The 27,817-nt window shown below is 41.7% G+C and overlaps 1 protein-coding gene across 5 annotated transcripts; it reads right to left on the minus strand.

Annotated features, from left to right (window-relative positions):
- Nucleotides 1-27,793, minus strand: LOC118481927. Of its 5 annotated transcripts, none has more exons than XR_004866355.1 (4): nt 27,700-27,793; nt 1,359-1,447; nt 265-373; nt 1-115 (listed from the first exon to the last, which is right to left on the minus strand). XR_004866355.1 is itself a non-coding variant. In XM_035977261.1 (4 exons), the coding sequence occupies exons 1-4, from the start codon at nt 27,702-27,704 to the stop codon at nt 21-23; spliced, it is 270 nt and encodes an 89-aa protein (XP_035833154.1). In that variant the 5' UTR covers nt 27,705-27,793; the 3' UTR covers nt 1-20. The 5 variants fall into 5 exon arrangements, 4 of the variants coding, with proteins under 4 accessions (XP_035833154.1, XP_035833153.1, XP_035833152.1 ...); XM_035977261.1 differs by having other exon boundaries at nt 265-365; nt 1,359-1,427; XM_035977260.1 differs by having other exon boundaries at nt 1,359-1,427.
- Between the last annotated feature and the right edge of the window lie 24 nt (nt 27,794-27,817).

Here is a 27,817-nt window from a genome sequence, read left to right on the forward strand (position 1 = left end):
GATGTAAAAGGATTTGTCATTTAAAAATTAATGACGAAACAATGTGCGGAAGCTTCTTTTTCATGTGTTCGGTTCTTCTTCGAGCTTGATCGTCTTCCGTTGTTGTATAATATACCTACATTTCATAAAACATGAAATGAGTTAGTCATTCAGCATTTATAAACATTATTGAACCAGTTTGTGGGTCAAAATAAGCCAACAACAAGATCAACAAAAATTTCCAAAATTTTAAGCCGTCGCGTGTCGCGACAGCGTTCACAAAACCTGTCGCGTGTCGCGATGGTTGTCGCGTGTCGCGCGCCGGGCTATGTCCTCCGTCGTGTGACGCGGGGGAAACCATTTTCCAGCAGGTCCGTCTCTGGAACCTGCATGTCTGTCCAGCTATAGTTTTAGTCGTAAAACGAACTTTAAAGTGTCATAACTTTTTATTTACAAGTCCGTTTTACCCGATTCTTTTTCCTACACGTTCGAAATTTAATTCTCCATCTCATGGAGTCACTACCTGATATTAGACTACTTCAAAAATTCAGATTCCAAGTTCAAGGCTTGAAATCCCTTTTTAACACTTTTGACCCGTTTATGATTTAATTAAACACAGTTGTTTCTAGTTAATCATAAATCATACACCAAAGTATTTAATTCAAAATCTTTATTTCAGATTTTTAACTTTTGTGAATTACGCAACCAATACCCAAGTTATGCACGTAATTCGTTTTGACCTGTTTAGAGAATTTAAACTTTTAAGTTTAAATTTCGCTCATTCTTTTCACCCATCTTTATCCCAAATTTTAATTATCTACTTACATTTCACCACAACTATACTCGTGGTGGATTTAGTACATTGGACCGATTTTCCCGGATTCTACATTTCGGTTGGTTGTTTTACGGAAAAGACCCGTTTATAGGCACTTGACCCAAAAAGGCTTATTTCTAAAATGTATAAAACTTACCAAACATTATTTATGTTGTTAAACAACTTCTGGCCAAATATCATGTCAAAACTCGATAGTTAAGACGTCGAAATAATTTCTACAAGTAACGGAACTGTTGCTGTCAACAACTAATTTATTGACAAAACATCCGCGAAAACCTCGTCAAACGACTTTATAAAAATCTATAAAAATTACTAAACATCCTTTATGTTGTAAATCGACTTCTGGTCAAATATCGTGTCAAAACTCGTGATTAATTTACTATTTTACCCTTTTTTTACAACCATCATGGTTTTCATCACTTTCACTTGTTCCGACCCATATTATTCACGTCGGAACATCAAAATTCAATTACGGATTTTTCTCTATTCATTTTCAATACACACAACTGATGTATACTATAAAAGGGTGTAAGATTTTACTTACCTTGCATCCAAACCACGCTTTTCTTTTCGTTCTTGATCCGTTTGACCCGCTTCCTCCACAAGCTCCCACCTAGCTTGTTAAGCGTTAAACTATCATTATAATTCGTAAGATAGTTAGTTGTTACGTGCGTGACTATACATATTTTTACAATGAAATTACACACGAATTGGTTTTAAATTTATAAAAGTGATTATTACTTTTACATCAAAACACACACGATAGAGGCAAGTGTACCCCGTCATATATGTAGTAAAGTATCGGTAAGAACCAAGTATCGATCCACGGAAATGGGCGGAGAAATAATACTAGACCTTTGTCACTAAATTACCGGTAAAAACATAAATTGTCTTGGTTTTAATTAATCTAAATTAAGCATGAATAAATACTTATAAAACATAGTAAATTATATATTAATAGCCTTGCTTAATACACAACCAAAGCATGTCAACTAAGTCAGTTTTGGCACTAGAAGCATTCGGTCAATTTTCCAATTTAAGACAATTAGTATCCCTTTCGGGAATCCTAACATGACAATCATTCGGAAAGTTAAAACGATAAACACACTTTAACCACCTAAAATTGTTCTTTAACGTGCGATTGATTAATGTCTACAAAAATCTCCTAAAAATAAGTTAGTCATCCGTTAGGAGTTTTCTAACCTCACTTAATCAAGGAAAGCAACACCGATAAACACAATGCAACCACCGAGACAAGCATAAACTAGATTAAATCACAACCGAGTTCATTTTACAAATCTTGCACATAAATTCACCAAGATAGCAATTTTGGCCGAAACTACTAACTAAGCTAACAAATCATGGCAAGAATTCGTAACAACACCATCTAACCCGTTAGAGTCCTTCCGTGAAGGCAAGCTTTCTTGATTAACAATAATTACATTTTATTAAACCACTAACCCGTTAGAGTATCATGGTGCCTACATTTTAACCAAGTTAAACTAGTTAACCAAATTAAAAGTTTACTAATACATGATTAAATAAGCTTCATTTTTCAACTATCTTACCTAACCAAGCACCAATCATCCAACACAATTACTTATAATCAAGAAATCAATATCAATAACAAGGTTGCAAACTAATCATCAAAGATAATCATAGAAAACACTTCAAAATGTCATTACAAACATAGATTGACATACTAATAGCTATAATCAAGCAAGGGATTGTTGTGTTTTTGCCTAAAGGCTACAATAATATATAAATATTAATCTAAATGCTTGAAACATTAACAAAAGTATGGAAAGATTAGAAAACCCAACCATAAACAAGCACAAGATTAAGAATCCGGATAGTAAATGAGCAAAACCGGGCAATGTGGCTTGAATCCGAGTGAAAGCAGCAGCCTTCGGAGCCTCAAAATCGCCTGCAGAGCTCCCAAAATTCCAGAGTTACTACTAAAATGGTTCTGTTCTGTTTAAATGCTTTTTCGAAGTTGCACGGCCGTTCTTCCGATCGCACGACCGTGCACTTTAAGCATTATTGGTGGTGGGCCACCATACTGCATGACGTCACAGATCGTTGACTAGTCTTCGGTCACGCACGGGCGTTCCACATTCGGCACGAGCGTTCCACACCGGCATTTTGTTGCACGCCTTGACTTGTGGTCGTTCAGCTCCGAGGTGTTTCTGGGATGCTGGATCCGCACGATCGTTCTTGATCGGGAACGGTCGTTCCATATCGGGCTTGCCTTCAGTGTCTTGCACGGTGAGTTGCACGCCTGGTTCACTGCCGGGTCTTCTTGGTTTGTCGGATATGCACGGTCGTGCATATGGCCGCATGACCGTGCCAAACGCCCAGGTCAGTTTTCTTCACAGAATCTTCGCAGCCTTGTCGTTTTGTCCGGAAAGTCCTCGTTTTCGCTATCATCTTGTCTGGTATGCTGTTTTAGGCCTGTAAACAAAAATGTAGATAATTAAGTATCCGAATGACGGTTTTACGGCCGAAAACGCATAAAATGGGGGTAAAACGGGGGACTAAAATATGTGTAAATTAGCGAATATCAAATCTCCCCACACTTGAACCTTGCTTGTCCTCAAGCAAGCTGAACTAAAAAGCAATAAAAGACTGAACGAACAAGAACGATAATTTACACACTATTTTATTGAAAACTACTATAAACGGTTGGCCGGTTTGTCGAAAGACATCATCAAAAGACTCAAACCCAACAAGCATATGCAATTATAATAGCGACAACCAAAAAGCCGTGACTTCACATTTAATTGACTCGACATGTTAATCTTCACACGACTCACAATATTCACACACACTCGGTTTTATTTATGAAACATACATAAAATGTGTATGTGCAAACACTCAATGCCACGTCAATGAAATATGCAATATCATAAGCTTGTCATAAGATCTCGTCTCCACCAACTAACATGCAAATAAGTGTAAATCAAGAGGTCTTTACGGGTTGTAACGTTAGGCTTGGGCGAAGGGTATGGAAATAGACATTTAAAGTGGCGAAAATGGTTAAAACTCGGTTTTAGCGTTTAACTAGCAAGAACATAATACAACTATACATACAAACGCCTTAAAAAGGTGACTAAAGCGCAATCGAGCTTATCAACGAAATTTTAACATTTAAGCATTCAAAATTGCTCGATTTTTATCAACTTCACCCTATTTTAGGGTGTTTTATTTTCTGGGGTTTTTTTTATATATAAAACATACTATACAATAAACTGAAATAAATGCTAGTTAAACGATTATTTTGTCCGAGTTTCAACACTAAAAAGGGTTTAAAATATACAAAGGCTAAATTTGGCTAAGTGGGCGATAATGTGGGTAAACAAAGGTAAACGGGAAGGCTCGACATGGTTAATCCTAAAGGGTAATATAAGGTGAACGGAAAGCACAACACAAAGAACAAGGCTTACAACAAAAGGGGTAATCTAAGTGCCTCTATCACTTTTACACAAATTCACAAGTTCATGATTTTAACAAGCATACTAGTGACAAGTTCTATATTACACATAACATCCGGCTCACTCATATATCCGAAATGAACAAATATATAACAATAGGCTCAAATATGCTCACGTAACGGATGGAATGGGTAAAAGTGTGAAAACTATCATGCAAGTCTTTCTTTGTTTGTCACGCTTTCCGGTTTCCTTTTTTCAAAAATATTTTGCTTGTCGAATTTTTATCAAGTCCGATGCTTTCTAAAACACAATCAACCTGATTATTTACTAAAATATATACAAAATACAGGTATTTTTGAATGATTTTTCTGATTTTTGATTTTTTTTTTTAGATATATGAGGACAAACAAAGTTAACAAAGTTAACCCCCTCCCCACACTTGAATCTCGCATTGTCCCCAATGCGAAACCCGAAATATAAAGAAAAAGGATAATAATACTCCCCTCAAGATGATATCTGATGAATCGAGGCTTCCAAAGCTGCGTCTGTCATATGCTCCGGCCAAAGACTTGATAGCCACAATCTGCAAATATGTCATATGGTACAGCATAACAGAACAGTAACAGAATAAACAGAAATAAACCATAATGTACATAAATACTACTAGTCCAAACAAAGACACAACATAAAGTAAAGAGTTTTAAAATACAATACAATCCGAGGGTGTTCGAAATAGTATGCAAAAAGAACACCCGAAATAACAAGTACTAATAATAACCATAAAAACCACCAAGGAAAATCACCACCAACTCCTACTCGTCATCGCCGTCATCGTCTCTCGTGAAGGATGGGCCCGCACCACCGTAACCAGGTGGGTTCCACGGTGGGAACTGTGGAGGGTGCTGGAAGTAGTCGGGATATGCATGGTGCATCTCCCCGAATAAGTACGAAAGCCCGGCACTCACCCCCTGGTATAAGCTCTCCTGGCTCTGCCTCAGCTGATCCTGCGTGGCCCTGAGCTGATCCTGACTAGCCCGGATCTGGTCCTGGCTGGTCCTAATCTGATCGATGTACGCACCATTCTGTTCCTGCGTGACACGCATCTGCTGGAACTGCTGATAAAACTCAGGCCAGTCCTGGTGCTGATAGAACTCATGGTGCTGCGGCTGGTGTGGCGGTGTGTGGTTGGTGCTGCTCCTGCATCTCTACATCTTCTTCCTCTTCTTCTGCTGGGAGTGGGGGTAACGGGTCCCAGACCTCGTTATTCAGCCCCCTCAACCTATCCCCGTGATCAGTCTCGACAATAACCCCCATCACCTTCAGCGACCTGATGTCAACATGCACTCCCTCAGTAATCAGGGTGAGACTCTGAAGTACCTCGTAAGTCATGAGGTGTTCGTTGTATGCAAGTTCGGTCACATATTGACCGCCATGTATCTGACTGTTAGGGGTCCTTCCTGAGCTCTTCACAAAGTATTTAGCCATACGCGCCGCTAAATTAATTGGCGCCTTCTCCACCAATGCGTAAAGAAAAATCAGATCTGGTGTTGGACAGTTACCAAGACTGTCCATGCGCCCGCATATAGTGTGGCTAAACACATGGTGCATCACCCGCACCAGAGGGTCTTTAAGTCGTGAGGCCTTTGACATCCTTGGGTTGTATGGGTCCCCAACAACATTTTCAGCCCAAAACTCATCCCTTGCTGCATCAGACGGGAAGGTGAACTGCTCTGTGAAGACACTGGCATCATCCATGTCTTCCCTAGTGTAAATACCGAGTCTCCTTCCCAGACGACCAACCGACCACCGGTGCCATTTACCACACAATCGGAAAGCTATCCGCTCCTTGTGGCGGAATTTGGGTCTTCGCGCAGCAACTGGCTTTTCATAAGCATATGATGCAAAGAACTCTATGGTAAGCTCCAAGTACACAGGTCGGTTGCAACCGACCAGATTTATAAGTGGACGACTCATCATATTTTCTAAACGGTCGTATTGATTAAGTTCTTGCATAACTTCCCAATCAAGCCATCTAGGGACTCCGAATTGCCCCCTCCGGGCCCATAACTCGTCTCTTTTAGGAATGCACAAAGCTTCACGCTCGTTGTTAGGATCGAACTGTAGGAAGGGATGATCCATCTGTAATGGGGAACATTGTTAGAAAGACAGAAACAGGAGAAAATGGAATTGAAAACAGCCGAGCAGCAAATTATGAAGTTTCTGTCCAACTGATCTGGGCGAATGGCACGGGCGTGCGGCGATATGCACGGTCGTGCATCACCGACGATGTGCACCATCGGCCCAGTAAACTCGGAACAGCACGGCGTGCGAACATCGGAACGACCGTGCAACTCCGAACCAACATCAGAAGCACTGAACACCCAGAAAGGCACGACCGTTCCATACAAGAACGACCGTGCAACGCCGATTCTGCAGTATTTCGAACCCCTGATCTAATAATAGCCTGATTTTTCGCAAACTTCCACAAGTATTGGGCTAACAGGGGTCGGAATCACAATCGGGTGTTCACGATACTTTGATTCAACAAAGGTTAGGGTTTCGATTTGTTTATGAAGAGAATCCTAATAAATCCCTTGTTGAATCGGAGGAAATCTACCTAGAAAGCGAGAAAACAAGAAATCTAACACTAGCGACGTACCGTGCGAAGTTGGGTGCGAGACCGTGCGAAAAATCGTGCGATTTGGTGTAAAACCCGCTCTGGAACGGCTGCAGTTGCTAGGGTTCGCGAATGAGAGGTTTTGCAGCAGATGAAGGTATATATAATGTGCAAAATGACAAAAATGCCCTCAGCCTGCCGCACGGTCGTTCACCGTTTGGCACGGTCGTGCGAATCCGATGACTCTCATTTTCCTTGGTGATGCACCGAGGGTGCGACCCACCGTGCCGGAACCTCGAAAACGCACGGTCGTGCGAATCCTGGCACGGGCGTGCATCAGCTGCAGATCAGAATTTTCTGCAGAAGCTATTTCCAGCAACTGTTTTGGCCGTTTTTCGCCATTTCTTCGACACGCCTACTGTTCTAACTATGTTGCAACATAGAACCCTCGCTCGGCACGAATAGAAACTGTTCAAACTATCGGAAACTACCTAACTAACCTAAATTACGCTAAAACTAGAAAATAAATCCTAAATGACTAAATTACCCCTAAAGCGCAAAATACGCTCTTGCTGCATTTTTGATCCACGAGTCAGCAGCGTAGACTCTCTCTTCCCCACACTTATGATGTGTGCGGGGTTTGGAGCTCAATGACCTCCATCACCGAATCTGTCGGCCCGGCAACGTATAACTTCAAGCGATGCCCATTTACTTTGAAAATAACGCCGTCCGCGTTCTCTATTGCAACAGTCCCATACGGAAATACCTCTTTAACCGTGTATGGGCCTGTCCAACGTGAATGGAGCTTTCCGGGAAATAAGCGCAACCGCGAGTTGTAAAGAAGAACGAGATCGCCCGCTTGGAATTCTTTGTGGTCCTTCAAGCGTTTATCATGCAATCTCTTCGTGCGCTCCTTGTACAACACGGAGTTCTCATAAGCGCGCTGTCGCAACTCTTCCAACTCGTGAATCTGGAGGAACCGGGCTTCACCTCCGGCTTTTAGGTCCAGATTTGCGGTCTTTAGCGCCCACATCGCTTTATGTTCCAGCTCAACCGGTAAATGGCATGCCTTTCCGTAAACAAGCCTAAAGGGAGTAGTCCCAATAGGCGTCTTGTAAGCCGTACGGAAGGCCCACAACGCTTCAACAAGCTTATCTGACCAATCCTTGCGGTTTGCACCTACTGACCGCTCAAGGATTCTTTTCAGCCCCCGGTTCGTGACTTCCACCTGCCCGCTTGTCTGTGGATGATAGGGCGTGGATAGACGGTGATGCACACCGTAACGGGACAAGGCTCTCTCGAGCTGAGTATTGCAAAAATGCGTCCCTCTGTCACTGATAAGCGCTTTCGGAGCGCCGAACCGGGCAAATAAGCTTTTCAAAAATCTCACGACCACCCTGGCATCATTGGTGGGCAAGGCCTGTGCCTCCGCCCACTTCGATACATAGTCAACCGCGACCAGGATGTACTTATTACCTCGTGAGGGGGGAAATGGTCCCATGAAGTCTATCCCCCAGATATCAAAGACTTCACAAACCTGAATGCAGGTCTGAGGCATTTCATCACGTGCCGATATATTTGTCGCTCTCTGGCAAGCATCGCACGCTCTAACCCAACTCTGCGCATCACGAAATATAGTAGGCCAATAAACCCCGGAGTCCAACACTTTCTTGGCGGTAAAGTTGGCTCCATGGTGGCCTCCGGTAGGTCCCTCGTGACAGTGGCGCAGAACATCGGTCGCCTCCTTCCCTGAAACATATCACCTAATCACCTGATCAGCACCAACCCGAAACAAGTAAGGGTCATCCCAAATGTAGTGCTTGACATCCGAAAAGAATTTCCTCTTTTGCTGGTGAGTCAACCCTTTGATCAGAATCCCACAAGCAAGGTAGTTCTCCAGGTCAGCGAACCATGGCGACTCATCGCATATCTCAACACTCATCAAAGACTCGTGTGGGAAGTTGTCATTTATGGAATCCCAACGCGCGTCCATGATGTCTCCATGCTCTAATCGAGATAGATGGTCAGCCGCTACATTCAACGCACCCTTTTTATCTTGAATCTCAATATCAAACTCCTGCAGCAACAAGATCCACCTGATCAGACGTGGCTTAGCGTCCTGCTTGCTGAAGAGATATCGGATGGCTGCGTGATCAGTATACACAACGGTTTTCGAAAGCACCAAGTACGATCTAAATTTGTCAAATGCGAAAACGACCGCTAAGAGCTCTTTTTCAGTCGTGGTATAATGCTCTTGAGCGTCGTGAAGAGTTTTGCTCGCATAATAGATCGGATGAAAGTGCTTTTCTCTCTTTTGACCAAGAACGACCCCTATGGCGTAATCACTCGCGTCACACATAATCTCAAACGGCAAACTCCAGTCCGGTGCAACTAAAATAGGGGCCTCAATCAACTTTTGCTTGAGAAGGTCAAAGGCTCTCAAGCAATCATCTCCGAATATGAACGGAGCGTCTTTCTCCAACAGACGGGTCATGGGTCTGGCGATTTTTGAAAAATCTTTAATGAATCGCCGATAGAACCCGGCATGACCGAGAAAGCTCCGTATCGCTCTAACAGAGGTGGGAGGCGGAAGTCGTGAAATGATATCCACTTTGGCTGGATCGACCTCCATACCAGCATGCGAAATCTTGTGTCCCAGAACTATGCCCTCCTTCACCATGAAGTGGCATTTCTCCCAGTTCAGGACCAGATTCGTCTCCTCACACCTCTTCAACATCTTTCTCAAATTTTCCAAGTAGTGATCGAAGGAATCCCCAAATACCGAAAAATCATCCATGAAAACCTCCATGGAATCCTCGATCATGTCATGGAAAATTGCAACCATGCATCTCTGGAAGGTCGCTGGTGCATTACACAACCCAAAAGGCATCCGCCGGTAGGCGAATGTGCCGAAGGGGCATGTAAAGGTAGTCTTCTCCTGATCCTCAGGAGCGATAGGAATCTGAAAGTACCCAGAGAATCCGTCAAGGAAATAGTAATACAACTTCCCCAACAGACGTTCCAACATCTGGTCGATGAATGGAAGCGGGAAGTGATCCTTGCGAGTAGCATCATTGAGCTTGCGGTAGTCAATGCAAACTCGCCACCCAGTGACGGTACGGGTAGGAATTAGTTCATTCCTATCATTTGAAACTACAGTCATACCACCTTTCTTAGGTACAACCTGCACCGGACTCACCCATACAGAGTCAGAAATAGGATAAATCATGCCGGCATCCAACAATTTAATCACCTCCTTCTTCACCACGTCCTGCATATTTGGATTTAAGCGTCTCTGATGCTGCGCACATGGTTTGTACTCGTCTTCCATCAGAATCTTGTGAGTACAAAAAGAAGGATTGATGCCCTTGATATCCATGATTTTCCATGCAATGGCTCTCTTATGAAGTCTCAGAACCTCGAGAAGCCGATTTTTCTCATCCTTTTCCAATGATGCTGAAATTATGACCGGTAGGCGGCGCTCCTTGTCTAGAAATGCGTACTCGAGATGTGGCGGGAGTTCTTTCAACTTCAAAGGCGTCGGATCATCAACCGAAGGCTCTGCTTCCCCCTTTTTCACATGGTCAATTTCAAGAAATCTCTCCGGACTCTGGGAACCATCGTCACCAATCTGATAGACTGGCTGCTCGAAATCGTGGCCCTCCTGCGTAATGCCAATCAGGTCCCCACACGACAGACGTGTGTCCGAATCAATCTCGTCAATAGTACCTTGAAAATGAGAGCACACACATGCATCGACAATGTCGACGTAATAAAGCTTGTCATCGTGACATTGCGGATGCTGCATCGATCTTTTGATATCGAATGTCACGTGCTCATCATTCACTCGGAGCGTGATTTGGCCAGCTGCCACATCAACAATCGTCCTCGCCGTATTGAGGAAAGGACGTCCAAGTATCAAAGGTACCCTTGAATCTTCATCCATGTCAAGGATAACAAAGTCCACGGGGAAAACAAATTTATCGATTTTTACAAGCATGTTTTCCACAAATCCGCGCGGATACTTTATTGAGCGATCTGCCAACCGAATGCTCATCCTAGTGGGTGACGGCTCACCCAGATCCAGTTTAGTAAAAACCTTATATGGCATAAGGTTAATACTCGCTCCCAAGTCAGCCAATGCATGGCTAACAGACATGTTTCCAATCAAACACGGGAGCGTGAAACTACCAGGATCTCCCATTTTCGTGGGCAAACGGTTTTGCAGAACGGCGGAACAAGCCTCATTTATCACCACACACGATATATCCTCGAGCTTCTGTTTATTCGAGAGGATATCCTTAAGGAATTTCGCATACTTTGGCATCTGGGCTAAGGCTTCAACAAACGGTATATTGATGTGTAGTTGCTTAAACAACTCTAGGAACTTACCGTATTGTTCTTCATTCTTCTGCTTCTTCAACCTGCCTGGATAAGGTACCGGAGGAGTGTAATCTTTGACCGACTCCTGGACTTGTGTTGTACTTGCTGGGCGCAGCCTGGCTTGCACCTCGTCCGGTGTGTCAGTCGGGACCACTTCAGTGATCGGTACTGAGTCCGATATGACGGGTCCGGTAGTTTTTCCACTCCTGGTCATGACAGCATTCACATCCCTGTGTCCACCCGGGTTTGGTTCTGTATTACCCGGAAGACTGCCTGGGGGTCTTTTGGACATCATTTGTGCCAGCTGACCAACCTGATTCTCGATGTTCTGAATCGAGGCCTTCTGACTCCTCATTTCTCCCTCGTTAGCCAGAAAACGATCTTCGCTTTGTTGGTATCGTTTTTCAGAGCTAGAGAGAAGCTGAGCCATCATATCCTCCAGCTTGGAACTAGACTGAGGGGCCTGCTGCTGGGAGCTACTCCCAGTGCCCTGATTCTGGTACGAATATGGACGCTGCTGGTAGGGTTGGTTGTACTGCTGGTACTGCTGACCCTGCTGAGGCGCTGGAGCACGCTGAGTGAACCCCAATGGGTTCTGATTTCCTGCATTCGCTCGCCACCCAAAATTTGGGTGATTTATCCAACCGGGATTATAGGTGTTGCTGTACGGGTTGTTCTGCGGCCTCACTTGATTACTCACAAAATCTACCTCTTCATGGCCCTCATATACGACTCCCTGAAAACATGCCCCAGGCTCGTGTGACACTCCGCACTGGTCACATCCCGAGCCAGCATGCGCAATCAGCTGGGACTTGTCGAATCTCGATGTAAGAGCCGAGAGTTGTGCAGTAATGGCCGTGTAGTCGTCTACAGCATGAACTCCTGAGCGAGATGATGATGATCGACCTCTATCTCCATCCCGACGCGAACTGGATTTTAACGCAGCTTTTTCGATAATATCATACGCTTCATTCGGCGTCTTAGTTCCAAGATCGCCTCCCGCGTTCACGTCTAATCGCTCTTGCGTATTATAGCTGAGCCCCTGATAGAACGTTAAAACCAGCTGTCGCTTGGAGAAGCCATGATGTGGCACATCAATCAATAAATCTTTGAATCTCTCCCAAGCTGCATGCAACGACTCGCCCTCGTCCTGGCGAAAGGAAACAATCCGGTTCCGTAGTTTGTTCGTTTTCTCAGGCGGAAAATATTTCTACATAAACTGCTCCGCCAACTGATTCCAGGTCCTGATGGACCCGGCAGGAAGTGACATAAGCCAAGCTCTAGCTTTGTCACGTAACGAAAACGGAAACAACCTCAACCGAATCGCATCCTCCGAAACACCTGTAATCCTAAATGTCGAACAGACAGCGAGAAAAGCAGCGATATGTCTCCCAGGATCCTCATGCTCACGTCCGTCAAACTGTACAGAATTTTGTACCATATTAATAATACTAGGTCTAATTTCAAAAGTAGGAGTATCTATAGTAGGCTGAAGGATACTCGGCTCCAGGCCTGCCCTTCCGGGCTGGTTTGTTTCATTCAGCGGTCGGTCGTCGTCCGCCATGACGACTCTCTCCTCGTCCCCTGAGCTTTCGTCTTCAGAGATAATCACCGGCTCGTCGATTGCATTTGCTATGCGTTGTGCAACGACAAGCGACCTTTCGCGCAGCCTCTTACTTCTTCTAAGATTATGCGCTGGTTCTTCAGTCGGCTCAGCAATAGCGGGCACGGGAGTTGAGGACATCAACCTACAAACGAAAAACTGACACAATGAATATTTTATTAATAAAATAATGCTGTTTTTTTTTTGAATAGAAGCAGAATATGTATAAATATGGGCTGTAAAATTTATAAAAATCCGAAAATGGGCCGAAATTTTTATAAAAATTAAAGCAACGAAAATAATCGAATCGGCTAGTACAAGAATGATATTTTTTTTTAAGAGCCGAAAACTCAAAGAATAAATGAATAAATAAATCCGGATTTGAACAAATAAATAGAATAAAAATTTACAAGTGTACAAAAGAATCATGAAAACGAATAAATTGAATTAAAAGCAAGAAATATTAACAAATAAATCAACAAATAAATAATTGATGTGCGTAAGTGTGTATATGTTTTTAGATGTTTATTTAAGCCCTTTTTACACTTTTAGCCAAGTTTTAAATTTATAAAACACGATATTTACTAACACTAAACACACATATGGGCAAGTGCACCCATCGTTGACGTAGTATAGTGTTGGTAAGATACCGAGGTCGTCCAAGGACACAAGAGCTTTTAATACCGGTTTATCCTCAACGTCTAATCAAATCAAAAAGTTAGAAAAATATTTTAAACTAAGAAAAATAAAAACTAACTAAATGCTGAAAAATAAAATAAAAACAGATAGACAAGATGAATCACTTGGATCCGACACGTGTATTAGTATAACCTTTGATTATTTTCGCACTTTTGCACTTGTTTAAGAGATTATCTTAGTTATTGTAGTAGGCCCCTCTTTTGAAGGCGACGTTACCCTCAACCCAGTAGTTTGAGTCAGCAAGGATACAATCCTAAAGGGTCGGATTATTGAAAGATAATGAATTAAGTTATTAATGCAAATTATGGTAGGCCCCGTTTTCGGCGGTGACGTTACCCTCGACTAAGTAGTCTGAGTCAGCAGGGATACAGTCCTAAATAGCCGGGTTATAGTATTAATAGTAGTTAGCTTATGAGGGGGTCAAAGAGTTTGGATCCCCGCCATCCAATACCCATGGGCATTGAAGGCGGTCCTATTAAATTTGACCCAGGTCCCAAGCAGGACCTCTAAACGCTGAACAAGGGCAAGACCTTTACCAAACCGTTCCCTTAACCCCCGACCGGGTAGCCAACATACCTCCATATAGACCGTGGAGATATGAATGGTGAAAATCTTTTATTTTATATAGACAGTAAAATAATGCCAAGACACCACGGACAAACGATAAGGAAAGATCACCTTCAACATAAGTAACTAGTTATTAAAGTCATTAATACAAAACAAAATAAAAAGTGCAAAAGATTAAAAATAAAAAGTATTATACTAAACACTTGTCTTCACCAAGTGATGTAAGAGACTTAGGCAAACATGGCCTTGATTGTCAAGAACTCTTACGATCAATCTTGGATCCCGAGACGACTCACACACTCTATGATGGACAATGGATGATGGTGGTGGATGATGGTGTTATGGTGGTGATGGGTGGTGGATGAAGTGTGAGAGAGGTGGTGTGCCAAGGGATGAGAGAGAATGGAACCAAGCTCCTCTATTTATAGGCTGAACAGAACGCTGGACACGGCCCCGTGTCCGCTGGACACGGCCCCGTGCCCGTCTGACATTCTCTCTCTTCATTAATTGTAATTGCGAATTACAATTAATGCACCTGCTGTACTTTCAACACGCCCCCGTGTCCGCTGGGCACGGCCCCGTGGTGAGCAATGGAAGCTTCTACTGGTTTGTCTTTTCTGCTGCTTCCTGGGCACGCCCCCGTGTTCACTGGACACGGGGCGTGTTCAGACTCTGTTCTCTTCTTCTTTGTCTTGGGAGATGCCGTTGAGGGTCCGGGCAGTTTACTTTTGTCCCTTTTCTTGTATTTATGGTAGAATTAGTGGTCTTTTTGCTTCTTTTGTGTTTTTGAGCTCATTTCATCCTGAAAATACAAAAGGAAGACAAAAACACTCTTTTTCCAACATTAGTACTTAAAAAGGGTTAGTTTTATGCCTTAATTGATGTGTTTTATATGTTGCATTTTACACACATCAAATACCCCCACACTTGAACTTTTGCTTGTCCTCAAGCAAAACTCTTTTAATGTGGCTTTACACTCCCAAATGGAATAGGTAGAAGAGAAGTTTTTTAACTTGTCCTAGAGTGTCGGGAATCCAAGGTTTGTATAGGTTCTATTTTTATTTTATTTACAATCTTATTCGTCATGGTTTATTTTGAACTTTTCATAAGATAAACTACTTAATTGGGCATAGCATGCCTTATTAAAATTCCATTTATATACAAGTTCACATACCTCACGGGAGATCACTCAATCACTCGGCCGAAGGTGTATATTTAAGTGAATCGCTCGAGAGCGGCACGGATTTACATTCTCCATATGCTTGCCAAGCGATCAATCCTCCTCCTTTTTAACTTTTTACCTTTGTAAATATCAAGAGGTCTTTTTGGGTGAAGGCTTGGGTTTAAAGGTGGGTGGTTGGTTAGTGGTTAGTAAAAAGGGCGAAAATCGTAACAAGTGTCGGTTTTCGTGAAATACCTTATTTATGGTGACATTTATTTTTGAAGTATTTCTCCAAACAAGCTTTTTGTAGCTTATGTTTGTTTTTGACTTCATCATTTTTTTTTTTTTTTTTGATCACCTTAAATGGTATGTTTATGAAAAACCGAGTTTGTTACTAAAATAAAGGTAAAAAAATGAAAAAGGTTTTTGGTGGGTAAAAAAAAATTGTTTTGGGGGTAATGAAATGAAAGGTTTAGGCTCAAAGGGGTTTTCTAGGGGGATTTTGGGTAGGTAAAAGAAAATGAAAAATAATGGTTTTGAAAGAAAAATAGTTAGTCCTAATGCCTCCATCATTTACTTACTTGGGTTTAAGTTGGTAAGGACCGGGAATGTATCGTCGTGGCAAGTTCTAGATTTGTAAAGACCGAGCGGCTATTCACACAAGAAACGAAAAATGAGCATTTAATCTAAATGTGTGTATTTTTATGCTCAATAAAGGCTCAAAACTCACTTTTTGTGGGAATGGGTTTTTAATGTGACCAAGCATATATAATCGAATTTTAGCTAGACTTGTTATACCGTTTCATAATTTTCTTATGTTAGTTCTTTTTATCACGACGCTATCGGTTGTAAGTTTGTAAAAATATAACCCTTTTATAACTTGTTATTCCCAACTTAAACTAAGACAAGTAAATAATAAAATGAAAAAGTTTTTGAAAAAATTTGGGGTGTTTAGCGGTTCCAATAGAGTTTTGTGTAAGGCTTGTTTTAGGATTTTGCAAAATTCCAAGGTTTTAGCATCCCCCCCACACTTAAATTACACATTGTCCTCAATGTGTCCAAAAATAGAGTTTTTGGTTGATTAGAATATGTAAAAGTGTGTTTAAAAACAAAGATTTGTGTTACTGGCACTCTGGACACGGCCCCGTGTCCATTGGACACGGCCCCGTGGCGAACTGCCAGTAACGAAAAACTTACAGAGGGTGAACACGGGGGCGTGTTGGGTGAACACGGCCACGTGTCCGACAAAAATCTGCAGGTCAGTAGCCAAACAGCAGAACTGGGAGATGGACACGGGGGCGTGTCGGCTGGGCACGTCCCCGTGTGGACAGTCTGTTAGCCAGAAAAATAGGGTTTTCTCCCGGTTTCTTCCTCCTAGGGCTGCGAGTGCTAATGTTTAGCATTCTAACCCTTGCATTGCACCTGTTCAAGCATTCAATACCATCCAACCAAGCACAAACCATCCTAATCTTACCATAGTCAAATATTATCCAAACATAAAGTAAAAACAAAATAAAGATAAAAAGTAGTTAAGGAAAGTAAATTGTCTTGACAAATGGCACGCAGGCCATGAATTGTTCGATGGATAAGAAGGGTAACCAAACCTGTGGGCTCATCATCAGCTAGCCCTTTGCTCCTCTCAGCCTCCTACTCCATATCTTCATCACTGTCTTCACCTCCGCCTCCCTGCCTCGCCATGTACTCCCGGATGCTACCGATATCATCTTGTATATCGTTGACACTGCGTTCGATAGCTCCTACCCGGAGGTGTGTGTTGTTGGCGAGGTTGTAGGTGTTCCGGGTGCACATGAGGTTTTCCTGCAAAAGATCATGTAAACTTTGGAAATTAGGAAAACCGCCTCCTTGAGAGGAGGATTGACCCTGTTCGCCTTGGGGAGGGTATTGGTACTGTGGAGGTGGTGCATGAAGAACTAGAGCCTCTTGCGGGTTCCATGCGTAGCCTTGCGTCCTTTGAAAGCTCACCGTCCCGTCCTCCGCTTCATAGAGCAAGTTCATGGCCCGGCAGATATGGTAATCAACCCGGCCCGACCATGGACTCCTTTCGAAGGACTTCGGGATGTTTGCGAAGTGCTTGAAAAGACGGTACACCCATCCCCCGAAGAAGATAGGTGTAGGAGCAGAGGCAAGGCGGTTCAAGTGCATGTTCCGCAGTAGGAGGTAAGGAACATCGAGAGGCTTCCGGTTGTGGATGCAGTGAAGGACAACCAAATCTCTAACCCCAACAACGCCACTACTGTCATGGCGTTGGTTCAGCGAGTACGTGAGGAGCCTGTGGATGTAGCGATATAACGGGTCTCTCAATTTGGTACTCTTTGTGCTGCTGGAGTTGTAGATCCCCTCACCGATTTGAGCCCATGCGGCTTGGCGTTCTGTTGCGTCCAAATCTCGCAGTCCCCCGGTATTCTCTTCGTTCCCCGCTTCTTCGTCTTTGTACAGCCCAATGATTGATCCGAACTGCGCCATGGAGGTTCTATAGGTCGTACCCCCACATCGAAACTCGACCGCCTCGTGATCAAACGGGTCGCGTCTCGAGCTGAAGACGAACGTGCTATAGAACTCCAATGTGCATTGGTGGACCGACCGAAGTCGGGTAGTCAGTGCAACGTGCAGTGGACCCGTCACTATGTTGTTGAAGCGGTCCAGTTGGTTTACCATTGTCAGAAGATCGGTACATGCTCTCCTTGGATACTCTTCGGGCCTTGTTTGTAAGACCTCGTAGCGAGCCCTGGCGTCAAGTTCGCTGGCATTGAACCGTGTGAATTTGGACATCTGAAAAGAATACAGCAAAAGTTAGTGCGAAACATGGAAATTCGGGTTGAAAACTGCAAACAGTGGGCTGGACACGGCCCCGTGTTCAGTGAACACGGCCCCGTGTTCAGGCGTCTGTAACACCTAATTTTCATTTTTTCGTCCCGGTTTCGAAAACCTGAAAATTTTTAGCCTAATAGCAGCGGTTTCCCCCGAAAATGAAACCCTAAGTGTCATTTTTCCAAAATCAAACCATTTACCCTTTCAATTTTGTGTTTTTCGGTTCAAGAACAAGGGTTTGTGTTTTTAGTTGGAAATCTGACAAATCTATCAACAATACATGTCTATTTACTCCCTACTACTCTATTCTAAACTACTACTAACAATTTTCATCAAAAATTTTGAGTTCGATCCGGATGAACATGAAGAACCCTAGATTTCCCCCAATTTTTGATGTTTTAACTACATGCAAGTAACTAATCTAACTACTAAGAAGGATAGAATCATACCTTGACGTTGTTAGGCTTGGTGGTAACGTTCGAAATCGGCAGAAAATCGCTCTAAACCAGAGAGTTTTCGGCGAAACGGGGCGTGTGGAATGGTGTAACTGATAGAAAAAGAGGGTTTTATCCCGACAGTCGCCTCGACACGGCCCCGTGTTCAGCGAACACGGCCCCGTGCCGGGTGAAATTTTGAAATTTTTTTTTTTTTTATTTTTATTATTTTTTTTTTAACGTGCTCGTGTGCATGCCCCTTATCTCCGAATAATGGTTAGATGATTTTACCAGTTCCGAATGTATACTTACCTGTAACATGTCGGGTATGAGTTTATTCGTTGACCGTTTGAAGTGCGATTTCCTCTTCCTCATCCTCAATGGATCCTCTGTAGAGTTTCAGCCGTTGGCCATTGACTTTAAATGGTATCCCATTTCGAGTTTTAATTTCTACTGCACCGTGTGGAAAAACATGGGTGACTGAAAAAGGTCCCGACCACCTAGACTTTAACTTACCAGGAAACAATCGAAGTCGCGAATTGAATAATAGAACTTGGTCTCCAACCCGAAATTCATTAGATTTAATATATTTATCATGCAAATTTTTCATTCTTTCTTTATAAATTTCGGAGTTAGAATATGCATAATTCCTAAGTTCTTCTAATTCGTTTATTTGACAAAATCGATTCTTACCGGCAACTTCTAAGTCTAAGTTTACATTTTTTATTGCCCAGTAGGCTTTGTGAGCGATTTCTACTGGCAAGTGACAACTTTTTCCATAGACTAGTTTATATGGGGTTGTGCCTATAGTGGTTTTATAAGCAGTTCGAAAAGCCCATAAAGCGTCGTCTAATTTGTCAGCCCATTCTTTTTTATTTATCCCTACGGTTTTCTCAAGTATTCGTTTTAAACCTCGATTAGTCACTTCGGCTTGCCCATTTGTTTGAGGATGATATGCTGTTGAGACCCGGTGATAGACCCCATATCTTGTTAATATTTTTTCGAGTTGATGATTGCAAAAATGGGTACCTCTATCACTTATTAAGGCTTTTGGTGTCCCGAAACGAGAGAACAATTTTTTTAGGAATTTTACCACTACTCTTCCATCATTTGTTGGAAGAGCTTCGGCCTCTGCCCATTTAGACAGGTAATCGACTGCCACAAGTATATATTTGTTTCCTTTTGAAGGTGGGAAAGGTCCCATGAAATCGAGTCCCCACACATCAAAGATTTCACAAACGAGAATGCCATTTTGGGGCATTTCGTTTTTGGAAGAAATATTACCTGATCTTTGGCAGGCATCACACATCTTTACAAGGTTTTGTGCATCCTTGTAAATGGTTGGCCAGTAGAATCCCGAATCAAATACCTTTCTTGCGGTACTTGCGGCACCATGATGTCCTCCGTATGGACTTTCATGACAATGACGGAGTATTCTTCGTGCTTCATTACCATGGACACACCTTCGGATGAGTTGATCGGCACACATTTTGAAAAGATAGGGGTCTTCCCAAAAGTAATGCTTTACATCAGCAAAGAATTTTTTCCTTTGATGATGTGGCCATCCTTTGGTGACTATACCGCTGGCTAAGAAATTAGCGTAGTCGGCATACCATGGTTCTTGTCTGCTTTCCATCATTTCCAGGGATTCCGTGGGAAATTTTTCGTTGATTTGCTCGTCCCTGGTTGTCTCCAAAGCTGGGTCTTCTAAGCGTGAAAGGTGATCTGCAGCAGTGTTTTCTGCTCCTCTTTTGTCCTTGATTTCAATGTCGAATTCTTGGAGGAGTAGAATCCACCTTATCAAACGGGGTTTTGCGTCTTGCTTCTTGAAGAGGTACCTGATGGCTGCATGGTCTGTATAAACTATTGTTTTAGAAAGAACAAGATAAGAACGGAATTTATCAAAAGCAAACACCACCGCTAGTAACTCTTTTTCTGTAGTTGTATAATTTTCTTGTGCATCATTTAGAGTTTTACTAGCATAATAAATTGGGTGGAAATGTTTTTCTTTTCTTTGTCCCAATACTGCTCCAACAGCAAAGTCGCTTGCATCGCACATGATTTCGAAAGGAAATTTCCAATCTGGTGCTATCATGATAGGTGCATTGACTAGCATTTCCTTGAGGGTTAGAAATGCTTGATTGCATTCCTTGTCAAAGATGAAGGGTGCATCTTTTTCAAGCAATTTTGTTAGAGGTCTTGAGATTTTCGAAAAGTCTTTGATAAACCTTCTATAGAATCCGGCATGCCCTAGGAAACTTCTGATCGCTCGCACGGAGGATGGAGGAGGTAATCGAGATATAGTCTCAATTTTTGCTCGATCAACTTCCATTCCTTCGCTTGAGATTTTATGTCCGAGTACTATTCCCTCTGTTACCATGAAATGGCACTTTTCCCAGTTAAGGGCGAGGTTAGTTTCCTCACATCGGGATAGCATTCGTTCAAGATTATCGAGGCATTGATCATATGAGTCTCCAAAGATGGAAAAGTCATCCATGAAGACTTCCATGGTTTTTTCAATCATATCATGGAAAATGGCGACCATACAACGTTGGAATGTTGCAGGCGCATTACATAGACCGAATGGCATGCGTCGATATGCAAAAGTTCCGTAGGGGCATGTGAAAGTTGTTTTCTCTTGGTCTTCTGGTGCTATCGGTATTTGGAAATAACCTGAAAAACCATCTAAGAAACAATAAAATTTATGACCGGATAATCTTTCTAACATTTGATCAATGAAGGGCAAAGGAAAGTGGTCTTTCCTTGTTGCTTCATTTAATCTCCTATAGTCTATACAGACTCTCCATCCTGTGACGGTTCTTGTGGGTATTAATTCATTTTTCTCGTTGGTTATTACCGTCATACCTCCTTTCTTTGGGACTACTTGGACGGGACTTACCCTTAGGGAGTTCTTTGAGCTCGATGGGTGGGTCTTTAGGAGACACCTTATTTTGTGGCTCATCTAGATCAAGAACTTTAAAAGTTTGTTCTATGGCTACCTCTTCTTCGACAAAGTGGTCTTCCTCGTGGTTTGTATCAGGTGGTTCAGCTTCATCTTCAATTAGGGGGTCATTGTTGCCAAAAGGATATTTCATTGAGCGCTCAAGATCTATGCTCCTTTTGAATGCCCCTAATTGAAGAGTTAGATTGTTGAATTTCCGTTTTTTCAAAGCTTTGTGAGTTTGTACAAAAGGTTTTCCCAAGACTAGGGGGCATCATCTAAGATGACGAAGTCGGTTGGGATTACCATTTGATTTGTTTGAACCAAAATACCTTCGACTACACCGATTGATTTCATTACTTTTCGGTCGGATAGAAAAATGGGTATTTGAAGTGGAGTAAAATCACTAATACTTAACTTTTCAAAAATGTAGTTGGGCATTATGTTAACACAAAGATCTTTATCAATAGTTACATTACTAATAAACGAATTTTGAAAGAAACATGGAACCGGTGTGATGTTAATTTCAAAAGGATCTTCCCTTATTAGTGAGGTTTGATCATTAGTTAACTTAACACTTACTATTTCTTTGATTTTAGCACTAGTGTTTAACTCTTTTAAAAACTTGGCATGAGGGGTTATTAAACAATGGTTTTCGAAAGTAGGTGACAAGAGATTAATTTTTTTTAAATTAGACTCTTCTTGAATTTTAACATTATCGGACTCACCATTTTCGTTGTTTAACTCATGTGTCTGTTTTTCACTTTCTTGTTCTTCCATTTTTACACTTTCAACTATCTCTACGTTTTTATCATTTTTTAGCTCTTCTCTTGCACGGGATTCCTCTTCCCTTGCGCGAGATTCTTTCATGCAACGTTCGATAGTTTTAATGTGTTCTAATATCCTATTAGTTACTTCGGTGAGATTGAAAGAATTTGGATCCTCAAAGCTTGAATCCGGTTGTTCGATCCTTGGTTCCTCATAGTACTCATATGAAGTGGATGGTTCACACCATTGTTCTTCATTATAAGTATATGATGGATAAGGGTCGAAACTTTGTTCTTCATAGTACTCATATGAGGTGGGTTGTTCACGCCATGGTTCCTCATAATAAGTGTATGAAGGTGGTGGCTCATATGTTGAATCTTCAAAGTATGAGTATGAAGGCTCATACCTTGGTTCATCAAAATATGAGTATGAGGAAGGAGGTTCATACCTTTGGTCTTCATAGGATGTGTATGAAGTTGATGGCTCGTACCTGGGCTCCTCATAATGGTTGTATGAATTGGATGGTTGATATGAAGTATTATATTGAACCGAGCGTGCATTACGACAATTAGTGCAATAATTACCTCTATAATCATCCTCATCATAGGTGTAGTTGTAATCTCTTGAGTATTGATCCATAGGAATCACTCAACAGACTACAACTGAGTCTCGGGACCAGAAAACAAAAATAAGACGGAAACAGAAGCTGGACACGGCCCCGTGTTGAGTGAACACGGCCCCGTGTTCAGGGACTGTATCTGGGCGTTTTAATTAAATTAACTGGTCACGTTGAGCACGGGGGCGTGTTGAGTGAACACGGCCCCGTGGTCAGACTCTGTATCTGGGTATCTACTCTAAAAATATGCAGCACGGGGGCGTGTTCAGCGAGCACGGCCCCGTGTTCAGGCGACTGTAAATGCAAAACTAAGCTAAAATGCAGAAAAAATGCGCGCGTTTTAAAAAGGTTTTGAAAAACTGATTAGGCCGTTGATTTTAAGCTTTCTTAAAATCCTTGTGTCCCCGGCAACGGCGCCAAAAACTTGATGTGCGTAAGTGTGTATATGTTTTTAGATGTTTATTTAAGCCCTTTTTACACTTTTAGCCAAGTTTTAAATTTATAAAACACGATATTTACTAACACTAAACACACATATGGGCAAGTGCACCCATCGTTGACGTAGTATAGTGTTGGTAAGATACCGAGGTCGTCCAAGGACACAAGAGCTTTTAATACCGGTTTATCCTCAACGTCTAATCAAATCAAAAAGTTAGAAAAATATTTTAAACTAAGAAAAATAAAAACTAACTAAATGCTGAAAAATAAAATAAAAACAGATAGACAAGATGAATCACTTGGATCCGACACGTGTATTAGTATAACCTTTGATTATTTTCGCACTTTTGCACTTGTTTAAGAGATTATCTTAGTTATTGTAGTAGGCCCCTCTTTTGAAGGCGACGTTACCCTCAACCCAGTAGTTTGAGTCAGCAAGGATACAATCCTAAAGGGTCGGATTATTGAAAGATAATGAATTAAGTTATTAATGCAAATTATGGTAGGCCCCGTTTTCGGCGGTGACGTTACCCTCGACTAAGTAGTCTGAGTCAGCAGGGATACAGTCCTAAATAGCCGGGTTATAGTATTAATAGTAGTTAGCTTATGAGGGGGTCAAAGAGTTTGGATCCCCGCCATCCAATACCCATGGGCATTGAAGGCGGTCCTATTAAATTTGACCCAGGTCCCAAGCAGGACCTCTAAACGCTGAACAAGGGCAAGACCTTTACCAAACCGTTCCCTTAACCCCCGACCGGGTAGCCAACATACCTCCATATAGACCGTGGAGATATGAATGGTGAAAATCTTTTATTTTATATAGACAGTAAAATAATGCCAAGACACCACGGACAAACGACAAGGAAAGATCACCTTCAACATAAGTAACTAGTTATTAAAGTCATTAATACAAAACCAAATAAAAAGTGCAAAAGATTAAAAATAAAAAGTATTATACTAAACACTTGTCTTCACCAAGTGATGTAAGAGACTTAGGCAAACATGGCCTTGATTGTCAAGAACTCTTACGATCAATCTTGGATCCCGAGACGACTCACACACTCTATGATGGACAATGGATGATGGTGGTGGATGATGGTGTTATGGTGGTGATGGGTGGTGGATGAAGTGTGAGAGAGGTGGTGTGCCAAGGGATGAGAGAGAATGGAACCAAGCTCCTCTATTTATAGGCTGAACAGAACGCTGGACACGGCCCCGTGTCCGCTGGACACGGCCCCGTGCCCGTCTGACATTCTCTCTCTTCATTAATTGTAATTGCGAATTACAATTAATGCACCTGCTGTACTTTCAACACGCCCCCGTGTCCGCTGGGCACGGCCCCGTGGTGAGCAATGGAAGCTTCTACTGGTTTGTCTTTTCTGCTGCTTCCTGGGCACGCCCCCGTGTTCACTGGACACGGGGCGTGTTCAGACTCTGTTCTCTTCTTCTTTGTCTTGGGAGATGCCGTTGAGGGTCCGGGCAGTTTACTTTTGTCCCTTTTCTTGTATTTATGGTAGAATTAGTGGTCTTTTTGCTTCTTTTGTGATTTTGAGCTCATTTCATCCTGAAAATACAAAAGGAAGACAAAAACACTCTTTTTCCAACATTAGTACTTAAAAAGGGTTAGTTTTATGCCTTAATTGATGTGTTTTATATGTTGCATTTTACACACATCAATAATCACGAAAAATATACACAAATATTAACAAGTATATACACCGATAACACAATGACTCAGGTCGTTCCTAAAACTCGCCATTCCCCGGCAGCGGTGCCAAAAACTTGTTACGTGCGTGACTATACATATTTTTACAATGAAATTACACACGAATTGGTTTTAAATTTATAAAAGTGATTATTACTTTTACATCAAAACACACACGATAGAGGCAAGTGTACCCCGTCATATATGTAGTAAAGTATCGGTAAGAACCAAGTATCGATCCACGGAAATGGGCGGAGAAATAATACTAGACCTTTGTCACTAAATTACCGGTAAAAACATAAATTGTCTTGGTTTTAATTAATCTAAATTAAGCATGAATAAATACTTATAAAACATAGTAAATTATATATTAATAGCCTTGCTTAATACACAACCAAAGCATGTCAACTAAGTCAGTTTTGGCACTAGAAGCATTCGGTCAATTTTCCAATTTAAGACAATTAGTATCCCTTTCGGGAATCCTAACATGACAATCATTCGGAAAGTTAAAACGATAAACACACTTTAACCACCTAAAATTGTTCTTTAACGTGCGATTGATTAATGTCTACAAAAATCTCCTAAAAATAAGTTAGTCATCCGTTAGGAGTTTTCTAACCTCACTTAATCAAGGAAAGCAACACCGATAAACACAATGCAACCACCGAGACAAGCATAAACTAGATTAAATCACAACCGAGTTCATTTTACAAATCTTGCACATAAATTCACCAAGATAGCAATTTTGGCCGAAACTACTAACTAAGCTAACAAATCATGGCAAGAATTCGTAACAACACCATCTAACCCGTTAGAGTCCTTCCGTGAAGGCAAGCTTTCTTGATTAACAATAATTACATTTTATTAAACCACTAACCCGTTAGAGTATCATGGTGCCTACATTTTAACCAAGTTAAACTAGTTAACCAAATTAAAAGTTTACTAATACATGATTAAATAAGCTTCATTTTTCAACTATCTTACCTAACCAAGCACCAATCATCCAACACAATTACTTATAATCAAGAAATCAATATCAATAACAAGGTTGCAAACTAATCATCAAAGATAATCATAGAAAACACTTCAAAATGTCATTACAAACATAGATTGACATACTAATAGCTATAATCAAGCAAGGGATTGTTGTGTTTTTGCCTAAAGGCTACAATAATATATAAATATTAATCTAAATGCTTGAAACATTAACAAAAGTATGGAAAGATTAGAAAACCCAACCATAAACAAGCACAAGATTAAGAATCCGGATAGTAAATGAGCAAAACCGGGCAATGTGGCTTGAATCCGAGTGAAAGCAGCAGCCTTCGGAGCCTCAAAATCGCCTGCAGAGCTCCCAAAATTCCAGAGTTACTACTAAAATGGTTCTGTTCTGTTTAAATGCTTTTTCGAAGTTGCACGGCCGTTCTTCCGATCGCACGACCGTGCACTTTAAGCATTATTGGTGGTGGGCCACCATACTGCATGACGTCACAGATCGTTGACTAGTCTTCGGTCACGCACGGGCGTTCCACATTCGGCACGAGCGTTCCACACCGGCATTTTGTTGCACGCCTTGACTTGTGGTCGTTCAGCTCCGAGGTGTTTCTGGGATGCCGGATCCGCACGATCGTTCTTGATCGGGAACGGTCGTTCCATATCGGGCTTGCCTTCAGTGTCTTGCACGGTGAGTTGCACGCCTGGTTCACTGCCGGGTCTTCTTGGTTTGTCGGATATGCACGGTCGTGCATATGGCCGCATGACCGTGCCAAAAGCCCAGGTCAGTTTTCTTCACAGAATCTTCGCAGCCTTGTCGTTTTGTCCGGAAAGTCCTCGTTTTCGCTATCATCTTGTCTGGTATGCTGTTTTAGGCCTGTAAACAAAAATGTAGATAATTAAGTATCCGAATGACGGTTTTACGGCCGAAAACGCATAAAATGGGGGTAAAACGGGGGACTAAAATATGTGTAAATTAGCGAATATCATTAGTTTAGTTATTGTCAATCACGACTATTCCATCTTACAAATTCTATGTCGAAACTACTATTCGACTTCTTCACCGGTTAATTTGACTTATAAAAGTCATCTACCCTTAATCATAAAAATGCAAATTTGCGTTCAATGACTCGTTTAGGCAATCTCATCAATTATCAAAGACACTTTATTCATTTAGACAACTTCTACGGGTTTTCGTCTATAAACGAAACCCCTTTTTTTTATCATGTTATTAGGCATTCCTACGGATACCTAACCAAATCAAGTTCTACTTACAACCGAGTAGACGCGCGATTTCACTTAGGCATTTTAACAAACACCTAGTGGGCATAATTTTTACACATTTATAAACTAGTTCATAACTAATTATTTCTACCAAATTTTACATCATTCTCAATTTCATTATATCTAACATACATATGAACCCTAGATTCACTTCATGGAATTCAAACAACACCCATCTCATAATCAAATTTCTAGTGTTCTTCCTCATCCTACAAAACCCATTTAACAACTAAGTGGGTGATTAGGAAGTTCATAATCATGAACACAAATTCATAAATTTATTGACTAGGGTTCGTTCCTAAACATGAATTCATCCTAGTTTCACCCAAACATCAATCATTCAAGCTTGAATTTCGATTTTCATAAGTTTATCAAGAATCTCAACTTCATAAATATCAAAAATTTGACATACCTCATGATCCCCTAAGCTTGGTGATCGTTTTTATGTGTTCATGCATCGATTTAGGGCCTGAATTGAGCTTCAATTTGAAGATTCTTGAAGAACTTCTCTCTTCTCCTGGTCGCTCCTA

The sequence above is a fragment of the Helianthus annuus genome, chromosome 9 (genome assembly GCF_002127325.2).
Source record: "Helianthus annuus cultivar XRQ/B chromosome 9, HanXRQr2.0-SUNRISE, whole genome shotgun sequence".
Classification (NCBI taxonomy): Eukaryota; Viridiplantae; Streptophyta; class Magnoliopsida; order Asterales; family Asteraceae; genus Helianthus; species Helianthus annuus.

Coding starts and splice junctions, on each gene's coding strand:
- LOC118481927 (XM_035977258.1), bottom strand. Junction 382..1,358: donor AAGCGTGGTTTGGATGCAAG/GTAAGTAAAATC, acceptor CTAAAACTATAG/CTGGACAGACATGCAGGTTC. Junction 116..264: donor ACCATCGCGACACGCGACAG/GTTTTGTGAACG, acceptor TATGAAATGTAG/GTATATTATACAACAACGGA.